The following is a 25,488-nucleotide window of genomic DNA, read 5'->3' on the forward strand; positions in this document are numbered from 1 at the left end:
TAGCATTACACAAGTTAAGAGATTTAAGATTCTGTTTCTAGACAGCATGAAAACAGTGGTACCAGGTCAGATTAAATATATACCTTGTCCGTTTTCCTATTTCAAAAAATGAATATAAAAATGTAAGAGCAGGCAAGTCGATAGGATAATCCCCAACACTATTCTAGCCTCTGGGACTTCCTGAGGTGAGTAAGTCTGTATACCACTAGAAACCATCAATGGATTTGTGTTCCAAGATTATTCAGTCTTCCCTTGAATGCATATAAGCTTTTGGCACCCATAATATGCAACTAGCTTCACAGCTCTGCTATACAGCAATTGAAGAACCATCATTTGTTCCTTCTGAACCTGGTGCCTACTAGTTTCCTCTGATACCTCAAACTTCTTGTACTGGGAGAGAAAGACAGTCTAACCTTGCACACCTTATTTGTAACACTGAGAATTCACAGACCTCTAGCCCAACAGTTCTTAATCACCCTGTTTCTAGATTGAAGAGTCCTACTATACTCAATTTTCAGCCATATAGCCCCTGTTCTATAACTTCAGTCATCCTTTTTTGCTTCTTTGGGGCACCAATATTGTACATACTATTAACAATATGGATAAAAGATGGATTTATAAAATGGCATAAGTAAATTCTCTGTTTCTCTGTGATTTTCCCAGTAGTTCTTGGTACTTGGTTTGCTTTTCGACCACTGCTAAGCACTGAGCTGCCATTATCATGGAACTGTCTGTCATAAAAGATCAATGTTTTGATGGAGGATCAAGTCACTTCACTTCTCAAAAAAACATTCATGAAAGAAAAGGCTTGCAAATTTGAGGCTAGGTTTCTTCAACTTTAGATGAAGTTGACCACCAGCAGCCAGATAAGAATTTGGAATTCAAATATATAAGAAAATCCTGTTGTAAAGAGACAATAAGATTAGAAAATACATCATTTAATTTCAGGTTACAGTAAACTACTTTGTTAAATGTAATTAATTTACCAAAGGGAAGGAGATACTCAACAAAACAAAGGCCTTCCAGAAATAGATTTTCAGGAGTAGCAAAGCATGGAACCTTCAAAACAGAAGAATTCTAGGAAAACTAGAGCAAGAGGGTTTTGACTTTCAAGTGTCAGGGTTCTGCACAACTCTTCAGGTTTGGTTTTTTGGGTTTGATTTTTTTTTTTTTACACGTTTCAGCAAAGAAATTATCACAGGATAAAAAGGACAAAAGCAAGCATGTAGGAACAGATTCATCAACATTATATGAAGTACTGTTGAGTAATAAATTAAATTCTAAACTGGGATACTAAATAGTATTACAAATTGCTTGTAAACAGTAAAAATATTGGCTCTGTGAAAAACTCAATGTACTGAGCTTATCCAAATCATTCTTTCTATGGTTTTCATTACAAATTTATACGTCCTGTGGAATTTTTCAGCAGTTTTAAAAGGAAACAATTAAAAGAAACTAGTAACTTACATGGTAAAGACATCAATAACATCTCCTGCAGCTCTTGTCATCTCAAAGTAGGTTTGCAGAATGTTGACAGTTCCTGAAAGTGCTTCATGTCCACAACCACAGAACAGCGCAACTCCAGCATACAGCAGGATGGTAGCAATCAGAGATGCATAGGGAATACCTCCCAGGCATTTGATGCAACACTCGAAGCACCCTGCAAGAAAAGAAAGATGTGTGTTAATATATTATATCAAGAAAGCAAAATGAAAGCTTTTACTCTTGAGAAACACTTTTGAAAACTGAAGACTGCAGGCCAAAGAGAGATTAGGTCAAGTATAACTACCTGTCATGTCAGAAAATCTGTGAAAGGACACAGGTTAATTCAACTTCTCAGTTTTCTCAGTTGCTATTTGACCTATTAAATGCAGACATGCCAGCTGATTAAAATGAAACATTAAACAGTTAATTCCTTATACAGTTTCATGTTTTTATTCAGAGAAGGTTACAATGTCAATCCAAGGTTATACCTATATTCACAATTCTTGTTGCTCACCTATCAGATTACTTAGGGCGATCCTCAATAACAGAAAAAAAAACCAAACACAGAAAGAGGATATCCAGTTCAATTCCTTCCATCACCATAGGTTTATACCATTTTTTATCTGTACAGTGCTGACAACACTGCCTGCAACACCAATTCTTTGTGCATCACTCAAATACCTAACAAGGATAAGCAAAGATATCCACTAAAAATGCACAGAATTAGAAACAGTTACAGAAGCTGAATTTTCTCTCAAGATATTTTACCCTGTGCAGTGTTTCTTAAGTGAGAGCAATTGCTCTTGAGTTGTACAAGACCAATCTTTTGTCCAGCCATCAGAGTGTCTAAACTGATGCCCAGTTCCACAACAAACCCCTTCCCCAGCAAAGGTGCTCAAGTTTCTGGCACTACCTTGCCTAGTTTGTCAAGTAGTTTTATGAATGTAACATCTCTGACTCTCCCAGATCTTACCACTCCCACAATGACTTTTACATCCTGTAGAGCCCTGCCTATTACTTTCTGGAAGGACAGAAAAGGCAGGAACCACTGGCTGAGGGAAAGCAAATATACATTGACTCAGTAGCCAGAAGTTTTTTCTCCTAAGCATTACCCATTTATGCCAGAAAGGATTTGGATAGAAAGCAAGGTGAGGCCTATAAAATTTAAATGCTTATACAGGTAATAACCAATTAAAAATTCCTTATAAGATATTCAACAGATGTAGGTCTATATATTTTAACATGTTAAAAAGCTTTAGGCTATGCCAAGTCATTGGAATACCAGAGGTACACTAAAAGAAAAAAAATATAGAACCAAAAAACCCGTTCTTTAAAGAAAGTATGCGTACGTTGCTCAAAGTAAATGTAGCCTCTACATGTAATTTTGTATTTTGTCCTGTAAGTTAGTAAGTTCTTATTTCCTTTAGCCTGCATAATTTAAAGTAGCAATTTCCTCTGTCTGTTCAAGCATCCATTTTCTCTTTTAATGAACGAGCCCATCAGCGATGGTGGTAGCGCCTCGTGGATAACATACTTAAGAATGGGGAAAAGTTGCTATACAACAGTAATTGCTGACAATGTGAGAGAAACAGCCCTGCAGACACCAAGGTCAGTGAAGAAGGAGGGGGAGGAGGTGCTCCAGGCACCGGAGCAGAGATTCCCCTGCAGCCCCTGGAGAAGACCCTGGTGAGGCAGGCTGTCCCCCTGCAGCCCAGGGAGGCTAACAGTGCAGCAGGTATCCATCCACCTGCAGCCCATGGAGGACCCCACACCAGAGAGGGTGGATGTGCCTGAAGGAGGCTGTGACCCTGTGGGAATCTCACACTAGAGCAGGCTCCTGGCAGGACCTGTGGCCCCGTGGAGAGAGGAGCCCAGGCTGGAGCAGTTCGTGAAGAACTGCAGCCTGTGGGAAGGACCCACGTTGGAGAAGTCCATGGAGAACTGGAGAATTAGTTTCAAATAATCAGATATTCTCAAGGCCTTGCTCATTTATTCAGCTCTACTACCTTTCTCAATACTTGCTTCATTAATAACTAGATTTTTCAGTGTTGTCAAATCAACTCAAAACTAAAGGAAATCACTGAGTCTGGGCTAAGATTTTAAAATGGGTATCACACATCATTCATACACCACAGAGGGTAATGTGCTGTAGGTAACATTTGTTCCAATTCTTTTCTTTCAACTGTTCAGAATGTGAAAAAAAGCTGTTTAATAACAGAACAATAGAAATGCTATTTTAACTTGCACAATGATATTGAACCACCGGTACAGAATGTGACTCAGCTGTGCAATGTGTGTACATGTCTGTGAGACAGGCAGTCATTCAGAAATCTGAACACCATCTTCACAAGGTAGCTAAAACATACAGACACAAAAATAATTACTAGGAAAGATGAAGGTTTTATGCTCCTTTGATGTTTGTTTTCATCTGCAAATACAAGTTTCAGTACTTTTCAAACCGTTTACTCTGCACAATAAGCCTGCACAACAACCTTGTGCAATATAATTCAGAATTCACTGTTCTCCTTTTCATAGAATCATAGGATGTCGTGAGTTGGAAGGGACCCACAAGGATCATCAAGTCCAACTCCTGTCCCTGCAAAGGACAACCCCAAAATTCACACCATGTCTCTGAGGGTGTTGTCCAAGTGCTTCTTAAATATCGTCAGGCTTGGTGCCGTGACTGCCTCCCTGGGGAGCCTGTTCCAGTGCTCCACCACCCTCTGGGTGAAGAACCTTTTCCTAATATCCAACCTAAACCTCCCCTGGCACATCTCCCTGCCATTCACTCGGGCCCTATCATTGGCCACCAGAGAGAAGAGATCAGCACCTGCCCCTCCTCCTCCCCTTGTGAAGAGGCTGTAGACCACAACGAGGTCTGCCCTCAGCCTCCTCTTCTCCAGGCTGAACAAACCAAGTGACTTTAGCTGCTTCTCATACGGTTTCTCCTCTAAACCCTTCACCAACTTTGTGGCCCTCCTCTGGACACTCATTAGTAGCTTTATATCCTTAATGTACTGTGGTGCCCAAAACTGCTCGAGGTGAGGCTGCACCAGCGCAGTGCAGAGCGGGACAATCCCCTCCTCAACCTGCTGCAATGCAGTACTTGATGGCCCCAGGACTTGGTTGGCCCTCTTGGCTGCCAGGGCACACTGGTGGCTCATGTTCAACTTACTGTCAGCCAGAACCCCCAGGTCCCTCTCTGCAGAGCTGCTCTCCAGCCTCTCGTTCCCCAGTATGTCTGTACATCCAGGGCTGCCGTGCCCCAGGTGCAAAATCCGGCACTTGCCCTTGTTAAACTTCATACGGTTGGTGATTGCCCAGATCTCCAGTCTGTCCAGGTCCCTCTGCAGGGCCTCTCTGTGCTTGAGAGTATCAACAGCTCCTCCCAGTTTTGTGTCATCAGCAAACTTTGGTATTCCTTCAAGTCCTGCATCCAAGTCATTTATGAAGACATTAAAGAGTACTGGCCCCAAGATTGATCCCTGCAGAACCCCGCTAGTCACTGGCCACCAGCCTGATGTAACCCCATTTACTATGACCCTTTGAGCCTGACCCATCAGCCAATTGCTCACCCACTGTATTATGTGTTTATCCAGCTGTGTGCTGGACATGTTGTCCAGGAGGATACTGTGAGAGACAGTATCAAAAGCTTTACTGAAATCCAAAAAGATCACATTGACTGGCTTTCTTTGGTCAACTAGGTTGGTGACTTTGTCATAGAAGGAAATCAAATTTGTTAGGCAGGGCTTTCCCCTCATGAACCCATGCTAGTTGGGACCAATGACTGCATTGTCTTTCAGGTTTTTTTCAGTAACACCCAGAATAATCTCCATAATTTTCCAGGCACAGAAGTGAGACTGATGGGCCTGTAGTTACCAGGGTCACCCCTGTTGCCTCTTGAAGACAGGGACAACTTTTACCAGCTTCCAGTCAACTGGAACCTCTCCAGATTCCCAAGAGCATTGAAAAATCATTGAGAGAGGTCATTGACATCAGCTAGCTCTTTAAGTACCCTTGGATGATTCCTATTAGGCCCCATCAACTTACAGGGATCTAGCTGGAGCAGCAAGTCCTGTGCAAGTTCAGGGTTTATTAGGAGTTTATCATTCCCACAGTCATGGTTCTCTAGTCCAGGGCAGTGAGGTTATTTCTGGCCTGCCTTTTGCCATTAATGTATTTTAAGAAGCTCTTCTTATTGTCCTTCACAGTACTGGCCAGCTTCAGCTCTAAGTGAGCTTTGGCCACACTTATTTCCTCCCTGCAGTGGCAAACAGCATCCCTATAGTCCTCCCATGTCAACTGACCTTTCTTCCACTGGCCATACACTTCCTTTTTCCTCCTTATTTCTAGAAGAATATCCCTGGTCTGTTAAGCCAGCCTTTTGCTTCGCCTACTTTACCTCCTACATTTTGGGATTGCCTGCTGCTGTGTTTTTAGGTTGTGGTACATAAAAAGCAACCAGCACTGATGGACCCCAGCACCTGCAAAAGCTTTTCCTCAGGGAACCTTGCTAAGCAGTTCCCTGAGCAACCTGAAGTCTGCTCTCCTCATGTCCACAGTTGAGGTCTTACTGGCAGCTTTCCTCCTGTCGCCATAGATTTTGAACTTGACTGTTTCATGGTCACTGTGGTCAAGGCGGTCCCTGATCTCCACTTCACCCACAAGGCCCTCTCTGTTAATAAGCAACAAGTCAAGTAAGGCACCCTGATCTGACATCCTGGTTGGTTCCCTTAGTACCTGCACCAAGAAGTTATCATCCAGATGGTTTAGGAACCTTCTGGACCTGTTTGTCCCAACCATGTGGTATTCCCAGTTGACATTTTGCTTACGTTTACCAATATTTTCCCTCAGGTAAAAATCTAGATCTGCTGGGACCATGTATTTTTCATAATCCATAGGAAGCAATCCAAAACACAGCTTCTTTAGAGCTTTCAACAGTAAGAACTGTATTGTTCTTTTTTTAAAATATTATTATAAATCATTCCACAGAGAAAATGTAATTTTGAAATACATAGAAGAAGAAAAGTTAAGGAATTTTACTTTACAGGGATAAAATAAAACTCCAAATACTGGCTATATTCAGCTATCAAAATAGTGCACATTAACATTACTCTACATACTTTCCAGTCAGCAAAGATCTTGTAGACAACTATGTCTGCTCCTCTTAGTACAATTATTATTGTCAATATCAGAAATACTCCTGATGCAGGTATATAAGCTTCTGCTTTAAAAGGTTTGTAAAGTGTTCCTTATAAAGTCAAATCTGTGCACACATCTTCTAGTTTATGCTGCTTTTTGGGTCCAAGTTTTCTAACATTTCCAAGTGCACCAGTCAAACATAAATTGACCTTGCCTGTTTATACAATCTCTTCTCTACATTAAGAAGGCAAAAGATTTAGATCTTGAACAGAAGCAGAAATTGTCCTTTTGATTTACATGCTAATTATGCACACAAATTGCACGGCCACAATAATTTCTTTCTTTGTGAGTTAGTGATATGTGCAGTCTTTCTCCTCAGTGCAGATCAGGACATATAACTGACAAATAAAACATAAAATCCATTTCTGCCCAGTGCATTTAAAATAAATTTAAAAATTAATAATAATAATAAAAAGGCATTCAGGACCTACATCATAGAATCATAGATTCATTAAGGTTGGAAAAGACCTCCAAGTCCAACCATCAACCCAACACCCCCAGGCCTCCTAAATCATGTCCCCAAGTGCCATGTCTACATGTTTTTTGAACACCTCCAGGGATGGTGACTCCACCACCAATCTGGGCAGCCTGTTCCAATGCCTGACCACTCTTTCAGTGAAGAAATTTTTCCTAATATCCAATCTAAACCTCCCCTGATGCAGCTTGGGGCCATTTCCTCTTGTGCTATCTCTAGTAACTTAGGAGAAGAGACCAACACCCACCTCACTACAACCTCTTTTCAGGTAGTTGTAGAGAGCGATAAGGTCTACCCTCAGCATTCTCTTCTCCAGACTAAACAACCCCAGTTCCTTCAACCTTTCCTCATAAGACTTGCTCTCCAGACCCTTCACCAGCCTTGTTGCCCTTCTCTGGACACATCTTTTGTCACATATGTCTGTGAAAGTGATGTTTATACCAATGACATCAGAACAAGACTCAGAATGCTGTTATACTACTGTGTTTTAAATAAGCTGTTAAGATTCTACCCCAGATTTCTATGGAAAAATTAACATGGAGAAAATAAATTTAAAAAAAAATCAAAACATAAAGAATACAGAAGGATTTTCTGGTTTTGCCTTTTTCCTCCTTTACAATGCATTTTCAGCTAGAAGATCTAGGATGACTAATCACAGGTAACTACATCTCCCACGTGAACAAGCACCTCTGAAGATCATATAACAATTTCGTGACATTTTTTCTTAACTTATTTTTCCTAAAGATTTTTCTATCTAATATTAGGAGACAGGACAGCAGAGCCCAAGTAAAATGCAAGAGAACTACTTAAACTTGAAATGGAAAACAAAATAAGCAAATCTTCTGTGCCTTCCATGCCTGGCTAGGCATGCATTTTTTCATATCTAAATTTGTACCACTTTTCACACAGCTTTCATGGCCAATCAGTTCAGATTTGGTTCTGAATTTTCTTAAGCTAGCCTCAACCTCATGAAGTCAAGCTACTGTTAAGTAAAATTTTAATTGATAAATACATCCATCAAAACACATAGTACTAAACAAAAACAACACAACTTACTCAGATCTAGTAGCAAAAAAAACCCTACAAATTATGCAACTTGTGACATGACTTCCTGATCTGAAACTGTTCTCCAAGGCATCACAGTAGAGCAACAGGCAGAAGCAATCCAGCTCCCTTGATATTGTCGCAAGTGCAGAAGACAGACAAGCCATTTGAGATGTAGTTTAACAAAGGTGCAAACAAGTGGAAGCAACATTTGGGAATTAATTGGCAAACATCATCCTTGTACTGTAATCCAGAAAACCTGTGCAAGTGCTGCATACACATCCCACATGATTGCCCTCTGGGTCCCAGGGTCATTTATGGGACACATTCCCACTCTGCTCCCACCCTCTACCATTATACAAGATTTACTGGAATTTAGAAGAAAACTTTATCACCTTGCTATATTAAACACTAACAACTAAAGTACCTTTCCTAGTCTCATTCAGGAGGTTATTTCTTCTTTAAATTAGCTTTCTAAGAGACTGTTACTATTACAGAATTACGTACAAAGCAACAAAAATTACTTTTACCACAAAATTAATTCTGAGATCCTGCCTGCTAAGATTACAGTGGAAAAAAATAACACCCCACAGTATTTTGATTAAACTGTTACAAGCAACATGATATGCAGAAGAGTAAGGATAATGCCACAGAAAATCTCAAAAGGGTTTTCAGGAAAAAAGCCAACTAACTGCAAGAAAAATCAAAACAAATATGCAGGTATCCTCTTACACATTAAATTCTGTATCATTACTGGATCTATTTTGACTTGTTATCTTAGTGTGACTGGATGTTAGCTCATCAGAAATCACCTAAGACCAAAAATCAAAATATTATTTTTTAGGCCTTTACAGTCATTCTGCTGTTAACAATTGCATCTGTTACTGCCCTCAACATGGGACTAAGGCTAAGAGAAATTGTAAAAAGATTTTTGCTTATTTAGATGCAGAATTTCTCAAACTAAATTGAAATACCTGAGATTATGCATGTTCACAATTACTGTAATATGTTTGCTAGTAAGAACCCCACTGACACATGTGACAACTTTAAGCAGAGATTATACAGTCTGGTTATGCTGGATCTTCAAGGCAGTTCCAACAAACCCATCACTTCATTAGATAGTTGCCTTTGTATTATCTTGCATTAAAAAAAATCCCAGAAACCACTGTAGTGTACTGTTTAGGATAACTTTGTTACCCCGGGGAAGGAACAACACCGTAGCAATCTGAAACCAGAAGCCACTCTGTAAGGTCTCAGGCTTCAAAATTCTCCCTCTGTAGAAATATAACTTCACCCAGCTCATCCAATGACAAAAAAGGAACAAAAGATCCACCTTGGCAACACCTTTCCCAACTGACTGTGTTCTTATTCTCTAATTTATAGAAGGCTCCAGTCATCAAAAGAATACAACTTAAGTTATTTGAATGATATTGGGATTATCTCACCATGGACATGGAAAGTTCCCACATAGATAAGCTCCACACAGAGGCCAACAATAATAATGATAGTATTACAGCATAAAAATCCTCAAAGTTTAAATCATATTTATTACTACATTTTGTCTTCAGGCTACGTACAGAACTTCCAGCAATACACCAAAATTCTAAAACACTTAAAATGTGTTTAAAATAAAAAGAGGAAAATAACAACTACATAAGTACAATAAAGTGGTCTGAAAATGGAGCCTTGAGAGACTGCACAAACTGAAGGTGTATGTGAGGAGTCCTCTATTGACAAAGGATGCACAATTTTATTGCCATCTTTAAGAGCTGATGTTTTCTTATGCAGCTAAATGCTGAAAAAGTTGTAACTGAAGTAGTAAAGGTGAAATATTTGGTTCTTAAGCATAATTTGAATTCCAGAAAATATTTGGAAATTTGTCTTCAGTCATTAAAGCAAAAAGAAGAGTGTGGTCAAAAGGTAACTATCTTTTAGTATTTTTTTCTTACTAGGCTCACAGAATAATCAACTGCTTATTTGCTTGACCCAATATCAACGTAAAATTGTTCTGCACTTGTACTAGGAAAGTACAGACTTACAGATACATTGTTGTAAAAAACCTTTTTATAAATCAAGTCAATACTTTGAGAAATTGTAGTTAGAAATTTTAGAATTATAAGACCAACTTAGGTCAGTGGTCCAATGTCAATTCAAATGACTTCCTGGAATGCAAGTTTTTTCTTTTAAGTGCAAAACGTCCTTGTACCAGCACTAATATTTGTTAAAATAGAAAATTGCACAGTAGAACATTTTTTTTTCAATGGGAAAACTACTACGACCATCAAAGACCTGTTTTACAAATTTATTTATGAATAACTTCTCTATTCTTAGTGCATGAACAAATTGTAAAATTCTTTCTGTTCATGATTATTTTCATTTGAAGTACGGGGATCTGTAGATTATAGGGCATTTTAATAAAATATAGTACAAAACAAAATCCTTCCCTCCCTTACTTATATTGATACTCTCTTGTTCTGAGTAACAGATAACAATAACAATTAAACCTGAACACGGGCAACAGAATTTGTAATTTTTGTACACTGTGTAAAATTACCTATAATTTCACCCAGAACTGTCTCTTGTTTTCATTAAGCACTCAAAACTCCAGTTCAAGTTGTAATGTTTAAAAAACTGCATTTACTAGAGAAAAAAAACTTAATTCAGCAAGACCGTGATAGTCCATCATGGTACCTTATATATCAGAAATATAATTTAGATTTACATTTTCATCATATGCCTTGAACACGTTTGTTCAGTTATTCAAGGTAATTAAATCTCAAATGGATTGCTTAAATGGGTTCCAAATAATTCACTGTTTTAATGCACTGTGGTAGTAATATGAAATATGCTACTTAGTCAAAGAGAAGAAATATTATTTCAAGAAGCCTACAATAGAATAACAGTAGGCTATTAAAACAACTGTATTTAGCAAATCCACCTGGCAGGGAGATCTATAATTTCTATGTTAACATCAGCTGGTATAAAAAACTTTCAAAGCCAAATTAAAGATGTATTTTATATCTGAGCTAAATTATATTAAAAATCAGTTTTCAACTAAATTTAAAGACATATCTAACATAAATAAATATGGGTTAATTCTCATCAAAGCATGTTAAACAGCAACTTAAGCAGGCAAGAGGTCCTCTCTTTCTCCTAGATTAGGAGTCACATATATGTACTTATTGCACAGATAACAAACATGCTTCCATTTTCTTCCATCCTTTTTAACTGCACTGAAATCTAAAAAAAAACACCATCCAAAACACATCTGCATTTGGATAAGAAATAAATAATAAATAATAATCATAACAAGAAAAATATATATACACACACACTTTTATTATAATGTCCGTCATGGAATGGAATGAGATTAAAATTTATTTGTTGAATATATCTACAAAAGTATATCTGAATTAACAAGCACAACCAATAATGTCATCCCATCTTTCATTTGTCATACTTCAGCAATAATCAATGGTAGGAGTACAAAAATTCATATTCTGTCATACTGGACTGTACTCTTTTATCAGTGACCAAATAGCTTCTTGTCTTCCTCTGTTGCACCAAAGTAATCTGCCAAAGTATTTGTTGAACTTGGATAACTTTCTAATGAATGATGAGAATTGCTAAACACTGTACATTAACAAAAAAGAACTGTGGAGCAATCCACCTGGTTACTTCTTTTTGGCAGAATGCAGATCTAACGCAGATCTAAGCTATTGTGACAGCAGAGAATCTGTGGCTTTGCAGCAAAGTCTCATCATGAGTCATGATCAAAGGTCTACATTTCACTTAGTGAAGGTCCAGGCTTTGGCAGAGGCTGCAGAACATCCCAAAGAGCTGCTCTGCATCTCTTTCCTACTCTGTAACTCTCGACAACACAAGGAAGCTGTCTTGGATTGACTGGAACTACTTTTTTGAAGCAAAAAGCCTCATTTTATTTGCCAATCAGACAGGAAACCAGCCTTTCTTTTCATCACTTTATTTTTTTTTCTTCTTTGTCATTGATGGACAGGTAAATAATCATTCTGCATGTGCTTCCTTTAATGTACCAGTGTCACCCTTCCCAACCTTGTCAATTGCAACTCTAACAAAGAACTAATTTAAGCAAAAGCTCCTGGCTGCACATCTCACAGCTTGTCAAAGAAATTGGCTCAGTTACTATTCAGGTGCCTACACAAGGCTCCATTTAGGAAGGTACTGAGCATGTGCTTGACTAGAAATATGTGGCTTGTCTCATGAACTTCAAATTAAATTAACACTGTACTTCAGTAAAATATGCAGAATATGAGGCAGGCAGCCAGAACTAGGTGATATCACACCATAATTATTTCCAAATAGTACAGCCTCACCTTATACCGGGATTAATTGTTTTCTTGGGTAAACTTCTATGAAAACATTTAAATATTGAAATTCCACTAACAGAGGAAACAGTAGTAGTTTAGGGATGTTTTTAGGCTGATATCTTCCCCACCACCACCTTGTGTGTCAAGTCCGTTATGGAACACTTCCCATTTCATTGCCCTTTTATCCCTGATAGCCACCATCTTTGCCATTGTTCCTTAACCCTGCTTATATTGTTTGACAGCTGTATTGTAGAAGTAGCTGCAAAACCTAATAAGAATCAGACCTTAGCTGGCTGTGCTACATAAGGAACAATTGTAAAAGTGGATGCAATCTGGCTTGGACTTTTCTTACCAAATTTTAGACACAACACCTTCACTGTTTCACATTTACGTAAAAGACTTTACATATGTGATATTTATAAATGCCCATGGTGGTTTTGTTTATCCATGTGTAGGTGGGTAATGCTTCTGGTGAAAGAGCAACTGATTATTAATTGAAAACACTGGAAGCGGGATCTATACATGCTTGAGAAGATTCTCTCTTTTTTACAGGTATTTTTATATTTTGCTGTGTAAACTAATGCAACTTTTCCAGACAAAGTATTAATTAAAATATTTTATGTATATACATGCAAAAACTTACACATTCACACCTTTGAAAGAAAGTACAAATACAAATGAATACTCATATTTTGTGGGACATTGACGATTATGACAATGTACAGAAAACTGTGATGTGATTAGCTGTTATATACTCTTCAATACATTAGGTTTATTGCAGTTTAAGGAGACAAATCTTAATCTAACAGTTAATAAGTATTAAAGTTACTGACAAAGAGCAGTCACTGCTTGAAATACAAATTAGTCAGGCACAACACAGTCAATCTCTGTAATCTTAAAAAACTTGCTGGTTGATTTAACACAGACATTTGTCAGCTTCAAAATCACTTAAAGCTAAAGGAACAGGAATGAAACAAACTAGCTGCACAAATGTGATACAAATAAAGAAGAATTGGGTCAATTAATTCAAATGGTTTGTCCATTACTTGTACTTTACATATCGTGTAAGTAAGATTTGTACATTAAATAAATTAATAATCCATTGTTATTAATAAATAGGTTATAAACATGCTATATGTATCAGTAATGCATAGATGATGATTGAAACTATTATAGATGTTTATAATTATGTTTTTGATCTACTGGAAACAGTAACAATTTGCAAGAACACGAATTCTATGCAACATTAGTTGCAATATTATAAAGTGAATGACAATGCCATGGATCATAAAACTAGAAAATAAGTATCCTTTTCATCCCTCTCACCTGGAGTTTATAGAATGAACCCCTCAATCACCCTCCTCAACCTTGAACAAAGCTATTTATCCCAAATGGACAACTACTATGAAGCATGTATTGAAACATAATTCTGCAGTAATTTTTTCTCATTCACAAATAGGCTGTTACCCTGGCCTTGAAGCCACACCTTTTTTCTTTTTTTAGTGCATTATCCAAATCTTGCAAACTCAGAGAACATTCCTCCATGAATCTTCTGTGCACTCATCTGTTTAATTGGAATGTTCTAAAAAACCCTTACTTATTTAAACATTATTTATGGTTTTAAACATCCTCATTTGAGAGAAGGTAGCATCCTTTTTTTTTCAGGTGGTGGAACAAAGGAACAAACAGGTTACTTGCCAAGTGACTTTTCAGTTTGGTACTCGAAATAACATTAATATGATTTCTCAGAATACTTACATTTTTATAGCTCTTTATGTAATCAAAATGCACTTTACTGTTGTCATTTCCAGTTTTGTCTACTTAACACTCAGAAAAAAAAAAAATACAATTAGAGGTAAGCTGTGAATACTTTGACCTTGGGAAATTTTCCAGCAGCCATGTAGGACATAGTTGCAAGAAGTATATGAATAAAATACCAAATATTCAGCTGCCTTAAATGATCTCTTTTGCCTTACAAATCTTTCCATCACTGAAGCAGATAGGGTGTGTAGGTTGTACAGCTGTTAGCTGACAGCAGTGGAATTCTAGAACTCAAAAATCCTGGGCTGTTGGATATGATAGCGATTAAATCTTTCTTTTACTTAGCATTACATAGTCCTTGCTCTTTATTCTACATCATATGCAACTTCTGATCCTATGTCCTCCTGGTTTACACCACTTTTATCTCAAAATTCTCTCTCTTCATCTGCTCCATTTACTGTCTTCATCCTGGCTACTCTTATTCCCTTGAACACCTATTTGCATGAGAAACAACCAAAGCAGATACTCTTGCTTGCTCTCTCCAAAGCTGGGGGAAAGCAAGCTCATCTGCTCTGGGGGGTAAGCAGTGGGAACACAGTGTCACCTCCCTCTTCTCCCACCCATGTTATAGCTACCTAATTTCTCAGCCCTCCCCAATGCACTGAGATACCCCTCAATGGAACAGACACGCACAGGTTGTCATATATATTTACTACTCAAAAGGGTAGAATAATTCCAAGTAAAGTAGCAGAAAAAAAGAATTATACAAATTTTCACTCTGAAAATTTGGATATTCTGAATATTTCCTTCTGGAAATAAAACCATAATCTTTTAATGGAAGCATTAGATAACTTTATGTAAAATAACACTGTCATTGCAACATCTGAGAAAGAAAAATAGATGAAGAAATGGATGATGATGGGGGAAACAGTTGTCAGCCTTCAGGATGATCTGAATAATCCAGTCATGACGTGACCAGATATGAGAAAAACTGTTCCATGTAACTAATGAACGCTTCCTCGAATATTTTTCAAAATATGTATGTGACTATGATTAACACTTTAAAACATACTATTTAGAATTCTCTGTATAGTAATTAACCCCTTAATCCCATTTAAACACAAAAACCTATGGACCTATCAATAAGCAGTTTTGTAGACATAAATAAAACAGAAACAGAAGTGTTTATTAATGAACTTAGAATAAAGAACTTAGAAGTATCAGTCAGTGCAAATTTATACATTAACTTTTTCCCATTGATGAAAACTCTAAAGTTACAGGTCATATGCAAATCTCTGTGGACCAGTATATTATGTACTTTCTCAGGCCTATAACTAATAATCTTAATGACATCAAACTAAAATTTTTACTAGAACTGAGTCATTACCTTTCATTCTACCAAGATCTCAAGTTGCATTTCTTTTTAACAGAAACATCTGTAGTAGCCAACTTCTATCAGCTTCAAAAAGACCACATATTTAAAACCTGAGCCACCACCCACTAGAGTTAAACAGCATTTATTACTGACTCCAGCAGGAACAGAAATCTCAGCAAGTATTCAGTGAAGTGATAATTTTTAGAGTAAAGGAATTAATAACAGTATCAAGGAAAACTCTCAACCAGACAGATTAGAATCTAGTGAAAGATCAATCTGCATTAAGCATGGATTTCATTTTCACTCACTAAATAAAGAGAAAGAAGCATTTATTATTCTATAGTAAAATACTAAAGACATTTACAACTAATATATGAGGCAGACAAGAAAATTCAATTTCAAGAACACAGACTTTGAAATCATGTTTCATACTAAAATAATGTTTCATACTCATGAAATCATGTTTCATACTCAACTGCTGCTTTGCTATGCAAGATTGCTTTCTTCCTAGTTTCACAAAAGTTCGTAGGTAAGATACGTAGATACAATTATTTTCATTAAAGTTTGTAGTTTATTCAAAACTCAATCTAGCTAGAAGGCTGAAAGTCACTTATAACTTTTAATACCTTTTCTATTTAGATATCTTGCCCTTTTCCCCTTTTGTAGGTTGTTTTGCCACTAAGTCTTTCTTCAATGAAAAATTTTTTAATTCTTTGGAAGGATGATTGCTGCACAAAATTAGAATTCTTTGTTGATCCTCTGCTTTGTTGAACCTTTTGAACTAGAAGCAAGGCTTATTTTTTTAGCTAAGACAGACTGAAAGATGAGAAGATAATAGGTAACTGCAAGAAGTTCTCAAGAGCACAGAATGTGAAATACGATTATTATACATCACAGGCTTTTTTTCCTCGCAGAAACCTAAGGTGAGGGAACTACTTTTAAGACAGGCACATGAAAAGGCAGAAAAAAAAGATCTGTGAAAGAGCAAAGGCAATAAAAAGTGGGAAACATGCTAAAATATAAATGTAAACCTTCCAATTAACATTTTTATCCTAATAGTGACACCTACAAATATTTTTTTAATCATCAGTTATGAGGCTAAGCAAGACCAACTGCAAGCCAATATACCTCCTATACAACCTAACCCTTACCTAAAATTGCATTAAGGCTGTGACTTACAGTTGAATAGCTTTTTAGAAAGATATTGAGTTTTAATTTATGGATTTCAAATGATTCAGAATGAAACATATCTACAGGCGATTTGCTCGAAATATGAAGTCACAGGACTGCATGAAATTCTGCAGTATACTGATAGCCTGAATAGATCTAGTTTCATCCTCCACCAGCTAATTCTTCCAGTGCCCTTGTCTGAAGTGGGAAATGCCTGCAGTAGTTGAGTACGGTTTCTGTTGGCTTTAGAAAGTTTTATTATTACAACTTTTATACTTTTTCCCAAATTCCAAATACCAAGGAAAGCAAACATTATACATTAAATAAAAAAAAAAAAAGACAGGCCAATCCTGAAATAAGAAAGCATTGCACAGAAGCCACGATCCATGATGACTAGCTCTCATTTATCACATATCTCCTGTTCTGCTGGTTTGCTCTACCACAGGAAAGCTCTGTAGTTCTTCACAGTTGTACCACTGTGATGGAATGCTCTCTAACCTCACATTTCACAGCCAGAAGTATCCACCTTCCTGTAAATTATTTCACTGAAGCAGTTCCAGAAAAAGAAATCAAAGAAAATGAAGAAAAAATCAAGAAGACAACATATCCTATTTAGAAAGAACTATAGATATAATAAAATAAGTTCAAAAGAAAATTTCATAAAAGTATTAGGACTTTGGCAGTGACAAGAAAGTCTTTTAAGTTTTATTTTAAATATGTAAAATTTTCATTGGATTTTCCATATTTAAAAGATTTGAAATTATTTTATTATGGTTAACCAAAGAAAATTTCCAGTTAGTTGCCAGTCTGTCTTTGATATACAGATGATTTTTCTCATACTCTCAAAAGTTTTGACCTCAAAAGCTTTTTAATATAATATATTATCTTATCAAATATACTGGTGACTTAAAGTAAGGTCACTACAGAAAATGGACAACAGCTGCTTTAGGAAAACATAGGTGTTATTACCATACAAATAATAGACATTTGTCTTTTTTACAGCAGTGATTTTTACCTAACATTGCTGTTATAAATCCCATGGTAATTATGGTCAAATACTACTCTGTGAATATTAAATTTATTTTAATTTTTTTATCTTCAATTTATAAATGTCCTTACTTGTCCTGTAAACATGAACTCAATAGCTTTAACTCCTATTTGATAAAACAGCTTACCATTATGTCTCACTTCATTTAAAACCCACCTTTTTTTGTGTGTGTGTTAAGAGGAAAGGAAAAAATGTAAATTTTTACACTAAAATTTAAGTCACAATAGTTACAAGGCACTATTATTTTTTTAATTGAAGCTGTCAGAATTAATTCTTTGCAGCCTTTGTGCACTAATTTAATTAGATTATCACAGTTATCTCCAGAAATAAGCCTTTTAGTATTTAAAAAAGGTCACAGTCTGAGGAAGTTTTAGTGAGCTCTTGCACAGTCTCTTCATTGTAAAACTGTGCTAAGAGTGATATATTTTACACCTGGGAAATAAGAAAATATAAAATTGAAAAGGTCAACAGACAGAAAGGTTTGAGAGAAAAAAATCAAACCAAAGACAAGCACATTTGAAGAAGAAAAAACCTGTTAATATAAAAGATAAGTGTCTATAAGTATCCATACCATACTTATCCATAAGTACTTATATAACTTAATTTAGGTTAAAATCTGGGTGTTTTTTTTTAAAGCAACTGGATAATTTTTCTTTTATACTGTATTAATTTTTATGTCTATGGGAATTACATCTAGGTTTGGGAATGCAAAGTTAAGTCCTTCCATCTGGTATCTCATGTATGCCTTTGCAACATCATTACTCCAGGCACACACCTTCACCCACATTTAGATGGGAAACGCCTCACTTACATACAAGAATAAAGCTGTGTTGCACTCAACAGCTGCCTGTGGTGTGATAAGCAGCCACAAGCAGGATACCCGCAATAGCAGTAGAGGTAAAATTTTGAAAATGGAAGAATCAGCCATTCTTATGACCTGATATCATCCACACAAACTGCAGGTAGAGAATCCATTTATTTTGACTGCCACTAGACTACTTTTTGAGGTAATGGAGGAGTTGCACAGAGCTATACAGTCCAGCGAGAGGGAATTTTGACTACCTTAAGAGGTAGTTTCAGCAATGCTTTCACCACCACAACCCCCCAAGAATTCCAGAAGATGTTATTCATTAAAAACAAACAATTGGAAGGGAAATGAAGATTTTCACAGATTTTTCAAATATTGGTTTTGTTTCTGAAAATGTTTTAGCATTTTCAAATGCATGTCTGAATTTAAGCTATTTTTCTCTTAAAATCATTTTTAAATTAAAGGAGATTTAAATAAAGCCAAAATTAAAATAAAATACACGCATAGTATTTGATAAAGCCAAGTGACTTCTCTGAATTAACAATTTATAAAAGAGACTGAGATTTCAAAACTTCATCTCTTTCAGGATAGAAAAGTTGTATACAGAGTGCCCAACTCATGCTCCTTGTATTTTAAGACATTGAGAATATAAGACAAGGACAGGCTTTGGTTCATTATGTAATTATCCATTGCCAGCTTTCTCTGATGACTTCTTCTAAACAAAGTATCACAATTAAGAAAACTTTGCCACTTTGCCTCTTGCATTGCCTGTTCTGCCTGGCAGTACTCGAAGAGTACTGAACTTTTTGTTTGTAATTACATGTATTAACTGGATCCCAGCTTATCCTGATTCAAATATGTGGACTATCTCTTCTCTGAATGTGTAATAAAGAGAAAAATAGAGACCCCTAAACATCATATAGGGATGTAATCAAGGATTTCGAAGGAGCTGCTTTGCAGACCAAAAATTCAAAGCATGTAAATTATTGAATTTTGAGTGTACTCCAGCTATTCTGATTAGATGCCAACAACACTGAAAGCATACCAACAAACTGAAGATTAACTGATTAACTATGTGTAAGAGAAAAATGCAACTTAATGGTGTTCACATTTTCATAAGAGTTTGCAAGCACATGTTGCAGAAGTCATCAGAGACCAGGACACAAGTTTTCTATTTAATTTTTTGAAACAATGGTGATTTGCAAACTTCCATTTTATGAACAGGATATTGCACAACATGGAACATTACAAAATTCTGTTTGCTAAGACATACGAAATATGAGTAAACTGCAAACCAGTCATGCACAAAATGTTATGATAAAAATATTTGAATTATACATACTTCGCTTGATAAAATTGCAAAACTGTTGGTATGGTTTTATAATGCTGTTTCCCTAGTTTCCTAAAGAGAAATCCTTTAGTCTTTCATTACACACAGCCAAATCTAACAGCACATGAGAGTGAAAGAATGCATGAAATTTCTCTCCAAAGCCAATGATCTCTTTCCTACATGAAAATTTCAGAGCTGTATATGTTGCAGGCAAACATCATCAGGGAGCACCATGAAAAGTGCTCTAACTGCTATTGTAACAACTATAATTGACTCTAATCCACACGCTGCAGATAAATATCATGGGAAATTTCCAAAATTATGCTCAGGTCACTGTTAGTCACTCCACAGCATTATTCTAAAAAATGGAATCTGATATTCAATTCTATTTTAATTCAGGGAGCACATCAGCACGTTACATGCAATCTCAGAAAGCTTTTTGCCAATTGCTTTTTAATCATGGGTTAACTGTGATCAGACTAGGTTACAGCCACTGGCACAGGGAACAAGAATTCAGCTGCCTCCAGGGATTTAATCTGCTTCCTGGCCTAGCAGAATTCATCCAAAGAAATGATGGAAAAAAAAATTCAGTTTGCAGTGAATGATTCCCTTGCACAGCTCACAAAACTCACTGAACACTGCGAGTAGAGTTGCTTTTAGAATAGCTAGACAGTTCTTGGTGGGCAAATCTCAGTGTGGCTGCAGGATGCATCCCATGGTCAGGGAGACAGCTGTGTACTTACTGAGTATATTAAAGGGTAAATATTTAGAGTATCAGCAATGCTACAAGATTAGCTTAGATATAACACCCTAAAGAAAGACTCTAAACAGACATTACTGACTAGCTTCCATACTGAGCACACAGACACATATAGAAGCTAGAGGCAACATTTTTCTTCTACAGTTACATAATTTCTCATATGCTTTTACTTATCCCTATTCCAATGTTATACACCCAGACAAAGTTTACCTAGCCAAAAATATATATTAAAAAAAAAAAAAGAATTCTTTTTCTTTGCTTTTCTGCATGGGAAACACTACCAAAATTTATCCATCAGACTTAGAAATCTGAAAATTCAGGCCACTACTACGGGACTCAGTTTTATAGACTATTGCAGAGTCTCAGTGAAATCCAAATCTCACACTAGTTACATAGATGTTTGAATAGGATTCCAGCACCCAAAGCAGAAACTGAAGGAGTCCTTAAGTAAATGAAGAAACCAGTTAATACAAGATCCAAGGCAATACAGATGAAATGGACACTACCTTTTCCTTCTTTTTTAAGGCATCATCTACTAGTAGTTTTTGCTCTCAAATGCTGCTCCTCCAACACATTAACTTCATAAACACTTTAATGGCTGTGAATTCAGAACATAAAAATAACTGTCTTGATTAGTGTTTGTAAAAGGACTCAGAGGAAGGATGATCTGTGCAAAAGGAGAAAGAACCCTATTCCTGAAATCAGAGAATTACATTCCTGCGGTTCAATGACGTACTGAAGGAAAGTAGCCCAATGGCCTTCTGAATAAACTAAACATTACCTACAATCACACGAAGCTGCCTCCAGAAACCTGTTGTTAGAATCAGTAGACTCACTCACAACTGGATTTTTTGAAAGCTGGCCTGTGTTTGGACTCTGAGCCATGGAATAATGACAAATATATAGTAAAAAGCAATTTGCATTATGTAATTGTATAGCTTTATGAAATTAATTTCCCATTAAAGTGAAGTTCTTCTTGGAGAGATAAGCAAAAAAAAATTTCTATTTTCCATAAATTGCCAAACATAAAATACAGAAATTTTATTTGCTGTCAGTATAGAAGACTCCTGCTTCTTTCTAAACATTTAGTTCTAAATTAAAGGACATGTTACTCTGCTTACTTGTGCAAAAAAATTATATTTCATATGCCTAAAATGCTGACAAGGGAGGGCCAGCAAAACAGGGCCAAAACATAATGATTTTCATCAGACCCTCAAACCAAATGAACTTTTCTGCAGGTTAGGAAAGTACAAAAACATGGAGGCTGGCAACGCTTTTTGCCAACAAGTTCCAGTAAGCTAGGTTAAAAAAAATAATCTGCAAGTATACCTCCCTTAATGATGGAAAACTGTTCACTTCCACAAAGCACAAATGGCAATAATGTTTATATGAGCTCATCTGAATGACCTTAAAAGACTTTCTTCTGTTTTTCTCTAATAGTATCTTCTGAGGAAAATCACTCTAAAAAGACATGAAAAGGTCAATGTAATACTCTAGATGATGATGATAAGGAACCTAGGAATCCTTCTAAACCTTAGGCATACCTTCAGACAACAAGTATACATTTCAGATCCACTCAACTAACATTTAGTAAATAAGTTAAAGACTTCAGAAAGTACCTAATGCAGTAGGACACTTACAACAAAGGAAAACTGAAAAACACACGGCAGGGTGCATCTTCAGCCAAACATACTGCATTCTAGTAAAAATCCATTCTTTTGGAGAGCAGATGGTATTTCAGCATGGAACAATTTGCAGCTCTGCTGATGGAAGGTTTTTTGTGTGTTTTTTTTTTTGTTTGTTTGTTTTGTTTTGTTTTTAAACCTTACTACAGTTTCAAAGACTCTTACCAGCAGGCTTCTGAAGAGCTGTGCTGGCTCAATGGGCTCCAAAATTACACTAAAAAAAGAAGATAGCTCATTTTCTAGATCATGCCTGCTCCCACACACCTAAAGTTAGGGTAGTTAAGTATCACCAAAACATTTATTCACGTTCTGCTCCATATGTAATTTTTGTCAAAGTAAACAGCCAGTGCATTACCTGGGAGTCTGGGATTATATTTATCTGTGGTGCAGTGTTAAGGTATGCTGTCACACATACAGACTCCTAGCCCGAAAGGCTTCTCGTTGCCATTAGACTGGTGTCCAATGCCAGATGGGTCTCAAAAACCACTAAATATGTTCCAGTTTTGTTTGTTTGGGTTTTTTAAACAAAATTTCAGTCACATAATTTTTGCAAAGAAGAGAAGGATTATAATGCCTCATTAGAAACATATACATAAGTGTTATTCTGCTGGTCGTAAAAAAAGGCGAATAGATATTATTTCTGGTTTGTATTCTGGAAACCTCTAGGAATGTGTTTTGTGAGTGATAAAGAAAACCTTCAGCTGATTCTCTGATTTTCAGAGACTGGATATGTTAGAGGTCATCAACAGCACATCACAGGTCCTCATGAGAAGACTACCGTTTCTGCAGTCACCAATGCACTGGCATTAGAAAGACAAGACAAATCTTAATGCAAAAGTTATGTAAAAGCAAGATCACTAAAACAATGACACCAACTGGAACCAAATACAAAGCTGACTTGTCTTAAGTCATAATTTGGAGTAGAAGTGTTGAAATTGCAGAATCATTATTATTATTATGTAAAATAAAGTTTCAGAATAAATTCTGCCTTTAAGGGGTTTCAAATACTAAGCAAAGCAACCAGAAAGTTAGCATGCTGCCAGCTCTCTTGTGTAAGAAAAAAAAAAAGGTTTTAAGAATCTTCTAGCAAAAACCATGTAACATCCTTATTTCAGTAACTGAAAAACAAACTTACAGCAGCACTGGCCACAAAATATGAACTTGCAAAATCAGTTCAAATGTTAGAACCTATTTCCATTCTGCAGTTTACATTTTCAAATTTATAGTCTTACCTTTCACTGCGCTGAGTTTTAGCTGTAGGCATTTGTGTGACAACTGTAGGTAAGAAGGAGATGTACAGTACTGAAAGTCTCTAGGAGCTGCATGATCTAGTAGATCAGGCTTTAAGTCTCCAGTAATACTCAGTTTTATTCTGAAACTCTAGTACTTTATATGACAGTAGGAACAGACTTGCAGATAAGATTACCTTGATAAAGATCCTAAAAGAGAAACACAGGCTAGATAGGTCACCATGATTTTCCCTATTAAAATGCAAACACACGTGTCTTCATTATTTAGCTATGAAAAAAATGTTATCACCAAAAGCAGGATTACTTGTCAATGCTTCTCCTGCCTGCAGCAGAATAAAGATAGTAATACTTCTCTTTGATTGATAACAGCCAGTTGTCAGAGCATATGTACTCTGCGCTTTACCTTCTCCTAACCCCAGATGTTTTTCAACTAGGACCCCTTCTTTCCTCTCTAGATCCCTCCTAACTAGATTTGCAATGCTCACCTGCTCTAATATCCCTGGTTATCTTCTGTAGCTACACAAGTCAAGGTTGGACTAGATGATCCCTGAGGTCCCTTCCAACCTGTGATTCTGTGATTCTGTGAAGTGTTTTCTGTGGGTTACATATATCCTGAACCAATGTACTATGGAAAGAAGGTAAATGGGCTATGAAGAAAGTAAGAGGCAGCCAGGAATGCAGAGAAAATCAACGTCACTTACATGAGAGGGATATGTAGTGGGAGAACAGGGACAAAAGCAAGACAATATAAGTTAAATTTTTTTAAACTCCTCAGGCCACTTTTTTTTTTTTTTTTTTAATTAAACCCTCCTCATGAGCTTGTATATCTTGGTTTAGACACAGGAAGGAAAAATGTCCTAACAAGAAGACAAACACAGGAACAATCATGGAAAGGAAGACTCAGAAAAGATATTCCTAATGCTAAGAAATGCATATACTTTTAATATGTATTGTACAAAACTCTGTTAGAATATTTCAAACATAATTCCATGTTGTCCCCTAAAAAAATTTTGTACCAAGGCCTCTAACTAAATTCAGTCAGGTTAAAGACCCAATAGAGATCCTTTAGTCAACTTTTTTTCCAAAATATAATTTTCATATTCTGAGTACTTAATATTAATTATTTTTTCACAGTATTCCATCCCCTGCATCATCCATGTGCACGTTTTTCGCTGTGATACCAGAGTGCTTTAGCAATTTTTTTTTCAATTAGGCAACATTAACCTACAGCATGCTAAGACAAATTAAGTCAGTCCAAAATATATAATAACTTAGCATCTTTTTCTACTGCTTAGCAGATCAAGAAAAAAAGATTCCAGAATGTAGGAGAAAAAGTATGTCCCTGCAATGGCAGTGTTAGCATGACGTTGATAACTACAACTACACATTTTTGTCTCGAACCTTTAAAGGAAAGCTTACATGCTTGCTGATAATCTGAAAGTAACTGATTCTTCTTCAATAAGAGTTAGGCCGATCAGTAATTTTTCCTCTAAAAATATATTCCAAAGAGGCTATTTCTATGGAAAAAAAAATATTTTGCAGGAACATATATGTTTTGATTAAGTTTTCTTTACGAAATATTCTTCTGTCATTTCTAGACTGGAACATCTGCTCAAAAGTACAACAGAAATGCAGAGAACTTATGGTTGTGGTTACATTCAAAGTAGAGATGTGAATCTATTTTAGAAGGTAGATATTTACTTCTCACAAACTATAGCTAATTTTTCATGTTTTTGTGAACTTGACTTT

The 25,488-nt window shown here is 36.4% G+C and overlaps 1 protein-coding gene across 2 annotated transcripts in view; it reads right to left on the reverse strand.

The window, feature by feature from the left end:
- GPM6A (glycoprotein M6A) overlaps positions 1-25,488 on the reverse strand; it is a 129,278-nt gene that overhangs the window by 41,068 nt on the left and 62,722 nt on the right. For both annotated transcript variants that reach the window (XM_075091163.1, XM_075091164.1), the window contains exon 2: positions 1,468-1,660. In XM_075091163.1, the coding sequence (XP_074947264.1) occupies positions 1,468-1,660 (193 nt within the window). The remainder of the gene's footprint in view (positions 1-1,467; positions 1,661-25,488) is intronic.

Source organism: Phalacrocorax aristotelis, chromosome 4 (genome assembly GCF_949628215.1).
Source record: "Phalacrocorax aristotelis chromosome 4, bGulAri2.1, whole genome shotgun sequence".
In the NCBI taxonomy this organism is placed as follows: Eukaryota; Metazoa; Chordata; class Aves; order Suliformes; family Phalacrocoracidae; genus Phalacrocorax; species Phalacrocorax aristotelis.